At 35.7% G+C, this 6,307-nt stretch overlaps 1 protein-coding gene across 5 annotated transcripts in view; it reads right to left on the reverse strand.

The window, feature by feature from the left end:
- Positions 1–6,307, reverse strand: part of CFAP94 (cilia and flagella associated protein 94) — a 108,287-nt gene that overhangs the window by 37,804 nt on the left and 64,176 nt on the right. For all 5 annotated transcript variants that reach the window (XM_037736508.1, XM_037736507.1, XM_037736511.1 and 2 more), the window contains one exon: positions 5,260–5,572. In XM_037736508.1, coding sequence (XP_037592436.1) covers positions 5,260–5,572 — 313 coding nt within the window. The remainder of the gene's footprint in view (positions 1–5,259; positions 5,573–6,307) is intronic.

Below are 6,307 nucleotides of genomic sequence, written 5' to 3' on the forward strand. Positions count from 1 at the left end.
TTGAAATCTGGCACTAGACAAGGATGCCCACTCTCACCACTGCTATTCAACATAGTACTGGAAGTTCTAGCCAGAGCAATCAGGGAAGAAAAAGAAACAAGGGGTATTCAAATAGGAAAGGAGAAAGTCAAATTGTCTCTATTTGCAGACGACACGATTATATATCTAGAAGACCCCATCATCTCGGCCCAAAATCTCCTGAAACTGATAAGCAACTTCAGCAAAGTCTCAGGATACAAAATCAATGTACAAAAATCAACGCATTCCTATACACCAATAACAGACTTAAAGAGAGCCAAATCAAGAATGAACTGCCATTCACAATTGCTACAAAAATAAAATACCTAGGAATCCAACTAACAAGGAATGTAAAGGACCTCTTCAAGGGGAACTACAAACAACTGCTCAACAAAATAAGAGAGGACACAAACAGATGGAAAAACATTCCATGTTCCTGGTTAGGAAGAATCAATATCATGAAAATGACCATAATGCCCAAAGTAATTTACAGATTCAACGCTATCCCCAACAAGCTACCAATGACCTTCTTCATAGAACTGGAAAAAAACACCTTAAACTTCATATGGAACCAAAAGAGAGCCCACATAGCCAAGTCAATTCTAAGTAAAAAGAACAAAGCGGGAGGCATCACACTACAGGACTTCAAACTATACTACAAGGCTACAGTAATCAAAACAGCATGATACTGGTACCAAAACAGAGATATAGACCAATGGAACAGAACAGAGGGCTCAGAGACAACACAATACATCTACAACCATTGGATCTTTGACAAACCTGACAAAAACAAGCAATGGGGAAAGGATTCCCTGTTTAATAAATGGTGTTGGGAAAATTGGCTAGCCATGTGCAGAAAGCAGAAACTGGACCCCTTCCTGACACCTTACACTAAAATTAACTCCAGATGGATTAAAGACTTAAACATAAGACCTAACAGCATAAAAACCCTAGAAGAAAAGGATAATTCACCATGATTAAGTGGGTTTCATACCAGGGATGCAGGGATGGTTTGACATGTACAAGTCAATAAATGTGATATACCACATAGAATTAAACAAAACATCTGACAAAATCCAGCGTCCCTTTATGATTACAATTCTCAGTAAAATCAGCATAGAAGAGACATGCCTTAAGGTAACAAATGCCATCTATGACAAACCCACAGCCAACATTATGCTGAATAGGGAAACGTTGACAGCATTACCCCTGAGAACTGGAAAAAGACAAGGATACCCACTTTCACCATTTCTATTCAACATAGTACTGGAAGTCCTAGCCAGAGCAATCAAACAAGAGAAAAAAACAAAGGGCATCTAAATCAATAAAGAGGAACTCTCACTGTTTGCTGATGATATGACCGTATACCTAGAAAACCCTAAAGACTCATCCTAAAAGCTCCTAGATCTGATAAGTGAATTCAGTAAAATTTCAGGATATAAAATCAATGTGCACAATCAGTAGCTCTGCTATACACCAACAGTGTCCAAGCTGAGAATCAAATCAACAACTCAGCCCCTTTAACAATAGTTGCAGTAAAAAACAGAAAAGAACTTAGGAATATACCTAACCAAGAGGTGAATGACCTCTACAAGGAAAACTACAAAACACTGCTAAAAGAAATAACAGATGACACAAAGAAATGGAAACATATCCTATGCTCATGGATAGGTAGGATCATATTGTGAAAATGGCCATACTGCCAAAAGCCATCCACAAATTCAACGCAATTCCCATCAAACTATCATCATCATTCTTCACAGAACTAGAAATCCTAAAATTCATATGAAACCAAAAAAGACACCGCATAGCCAAACCAAGGCTAAGCAAAAATAACAAACCTGGAGGCATCACATTACCCGACTTCAAACTATACTATAAAGTTGTAGTCACCATGGTACTGGTATACCAGCTTGGTACTGGTATAAAAGTAGGCATATAGATCAATGGAACAGAATAGAGAACCTGGAAGTAAAGGCAAATACTTACAGTCAACTGATCTTTGACAAAGCAAACAAAAACATAAAGTGGGGGAAAGGACACCCAACTCAACGAATGATGCTGGAATAATTGGCAAGCCACATATAGAAGAATAAAACCGAATACTCATCTCTCACCTTATACAAAAATCAACTCAAAATGAATCAAAGACTTAAATCTAAGACCTGAAACCATAAAAGTTGTAGAAAATAACATTGGAACAACCCTTCTAGACATTGGCATAGGAAAAGACTTAATGAAGAAGAACCCAAAAGCAAATTCAACAACAATGATAAGTAGATGGGACCTAATTAAACTAAAAAGCTTCTGAATAGCAAAAGAAATAATCAGCAGAGTAAACAGACAACCCACAGAGTGGGAGAAAATCTTCACAAAGTATTCATCTGACAAAGATTATCAGATGCAGAATATCCAGAATCTATAAGGAACCCAAATCAGCAAGAAAATAATAATCCCATCAAAACATGGCCTAAGAATATGAATAGACAATTCTCAAAAGAATATATACAAATGGCCAAGAAACATTTGAAAAAATGCTCAACATTACTAACTATTAAGGAAATGCACATCAAAACTCACTCCTTTAAAAATGGCCATTACTTAAATATCAAAAAATAATAGATGTTTGAGTGGATGTGGTGAATAGAGAACATTTTCACACTGATGATGAGAATGTATACTAATACTACTACTATGGAAAACAGTATGGAGATTCCTTAAAGAACTAAAAGTAGATCTACCATTTGATCCAGGAATCCAGTCACTACAGGGTTTCTGCCCAGAGGAAAATAAGTCATATGAAAAGGACACCTGTAAATGCATGTTTATAGCAGCACAATTTGCAATTGCAAAAATATGGATCCAGCTCAAATGCCCATCAGTCAACAAGTGGATAAAGAAAATGAGGTATGTATGTACCATGGAATACTACTCAACCATAAAAAGGTATGAAATAATGGCATCTACAGCAACCTGGATGGAATTGGAGACCATTATTTATTCTAAGTGAAGTAACCCAGTAATAGAAAACCAAACATCACATGTTCTCACTTATAAGTGGGAGCTAGCTATGAGGATGCAAATGCATAAGAATGGTACAATGGACTTTGAGGACTCAAAGGAAGAGTGGGAGGGGGATGAGGGATAAAAGACTACACAATGGGTATGGTGTCCACTGCTGGGGTAATGGGTGCACCAAAATCTTAGAAATCACCCCTAAAGAACTTATCCATGAAACCAAATGCCATCTGTTCCAAAAACCTTTCGAAATAAAACTATAAAAATATAAAACTACTGCCAAAATTAACAGAACTATAATGAATTATTACTGTATGAGGCCACTTTGAGATATGTGCATAAGAAAAAATTGCTTTAGCCATGTAACTTCAAGTAATAGTTCAAATTATATGGTTTCAAATTATTATTTCACAATTTTAAAATCAATAATGCGAAATTCACATGTAAAATACTGATAGGTTCTTTGTCTACAGGAATTTAAAATCACAAATCCTGCCAAATTTAAGTTAATGGAGTTTAATTTTACATTTTACTGCATATTGAAATAATGTTAAGTCATATAAAAGAATTATTAAGGAAATGCAAATCAAAACCGCAATGTGATACCACCTCACTCCTGTAAAAATGGCCATAACTTTAAAATAAAAAAAAATAGATGTTTGAGTGAATGTTAATTTGTCATATCTAATCACATCTTATTAGCTAAAGTAAGTCACATGGTCATGCCTAGCTTCAACGTGGAGAGAAGTATAATCCTTCCATATTCCAGGAAAATGAAGAGAACTGGAAACTACTGTTTCTAGCAGAGCTTCCACATTACCTGAGAGTTCAAATGAAATTTTTATTTCAAAAACTATCTTACTGCTCAAAAAACATTTAAACAAAAATGACAAATTTTTAAAAAGGAATAAATCACTCATTTCTCACCTCTCTAAAGTATCAGCTATGCACAGATTTCTGAGTTCTCATTTTCTTATATCTTTCAAATTTTCACGTGTTTGTCTTTAGAGTTTAAATACTATTTTCTGTACTTAGCATTATGTCATATCCATTTTTCTACATTGCTATAAAGCCTGTATATATATATATATTTTTTTTTTTGAGACGAAGTCATACTGTGTCGCCCAGGCTGGAGTGCAATGGCACAATCTCGGCTCACTGCAACCTCCACCTCCCAGGTTCAAGTGATTCTCCTGACTCAGCCTCCCAAGTAGCTCAGATTACAGGTGTGCACCACCACTCTAGGCTAATTTTTTGTATTTTTAGTAGAGACAGGGTTTCTCCATGTTGACCAGGCTGGTCTCGAACTCCTGACCTCAAGTGATCCACCTACCTCGGCCTCCTAAAGTGCTAGGATTGCAGGTGTGAGTCACCAGGTCCAGCCTATAATTTTTGATATCAATGCAATATTTTAAATGGAATTCTTAATAAATCACATGTGTTCTTAGAATATCTAATAATTCCTATTCTGTGTATTCAATCTAATCCTCAATCCTTTCCTGTGTTTAAAGAAAATAAATCAATAAACCAATACATTTCATGTCTTAAGCACTTGTCAGAAACCTTGAGATTTTTTGGCCCCTCATAACATGCTAACAGGCTATTAAACAAAAAAATCTGCTTAGCTCTGATAAAGTATTAGTAAATTCTTAAGAGATAGTTTTTCCTAACAAATAGCTTGACAATCTTGGCAACAGAAAAAAGAGTAGAAGCTAACTAGAGGAATGATTATTGCTCAAATACTGTATCTAAAGATGTCAAATTTTCAGAGAAGAGTGTAATATTTTAAGAAAATCGATTTTTACTTTATAAAATTCTTTCCTGCAAAACCAAGACTGAGGAAGTAACAGGGTAATATAAGATTATCCTTCAGTTTATAAAGGTATTTACTGTAAGTTTCCATTTAATGCCACGTTCCCTTGAGTGAGTTTGAAACATAATATACAAAAATTAAACGGCATCAAAGCTGCCCAGTTGTGTACCTAATATAAAAATGAGCAATTCCTGTGCTGAGCTTTAGAATGTTGATGCTAGTGGCTCAATTATTAATTGACTATTAATGGAAGGCAAGAAAGAGATACACATTAAAAATTCAGGCACTGACAAGAAAGTGGCTCCCAGACAATTTCTAGTTGTTCAGGAAAAATCTTGAGAATACTTTAAGGGAATCTAATAACACATGTTACACGAAGAAAAAAATGTGTATATTTAAATGTGTCCTACCATTTTCACTTCAATGTCACCTTGTTCCTCCTCAACTTTTATTTCTTCCTCCTGAATTAAGTGAGATCCTTTTTCTTGTTGTTTGAACTTTTCTTCAGCCTCTTTGCTGATTGTTTTTTTTACATTGTCAACATCATCTTTGACTGACTCAGTTACCGAGGAAATGTCTTCTTTTGATGGTGTTGAAACAAGGTGCAGTGTAGACACATGATCATAGTGAGTATGCAGGAGTCGTAGAGCAATGTCACTTGTTGCTAATATCCTTGGAATCTCAAATCCAATTTGTGTTTCAGAGAATCTGACACTTCTGTACCTGTTAATAATTAATTATAACCAAAAAAATGAGACCCTAGGAGACTCTAGGTCTGTTTCAAATTTATACCTAAGCAGTATTTCTCTTCACTTTAATTTTGCTCCAATTTTGAGTCTGATCATATATGCTTTCCTTGCAGCATTTGGACCCAGTTGCTGATGCTATCCTTCTCAAAACAGTCTACTGGATCCATAGCCCTACAGTCTCCCCCATCTCTGGCAGTTCCATCTCTCACTATATGGCCTTCCTAACCATCCCTTAAATGTTGATATTACTCAGTGCTCCATCCTAAGACCTCTTTCTTCTCTCTTGATATTATTACTTCTGTGGTTTCAATTACTATTCATACTATCAGAGGTTTTTAATATGAGCTTTATTTTTCCTAGGGTTGGGTGGGGTATGAGGCATCTTTGGATGGACTTTAAGAGGTCCAAAAATGCCCTTCCACAAGTGTGAGTGTATGTAATTACTTGACATTCAGAAGAATCCATGACTCCCAAAAAGTGAGGAACCATTGATGTCTTATGCTGATGACTCCCCAAAATATATTACACCTCAGATTTCTCCCAGTGCCTTCAGCCAGTTGCACTTTGATATCTTATGAGTACCTCAAACTCAATCAGTTCAGCACCAAACTCAACATCCTCACAACCCCCACCCCAATCGTCATCAAAATGAAACTTGTTCTGCCTGCATTATTCCTTATCTTTTTTTTTTTTTTTTTTTTTTTTTTTT

This window comes from Cebus imitator, unplaced genomic scaffold (genome assembly GCF_001604975.1).
Source record: "Cebus imitator isolate Cc_AM_T3 unplaced genomic scaffold, Cebus_imitator-1.0 Scaffold25, whole genome shotgun sequence".
NCBI classification, from domain to species: Eukaryota; Metazoa; Chordata; class Mammalia; order Primates; family Cebidae; genus Cebus; species Cebus imitator.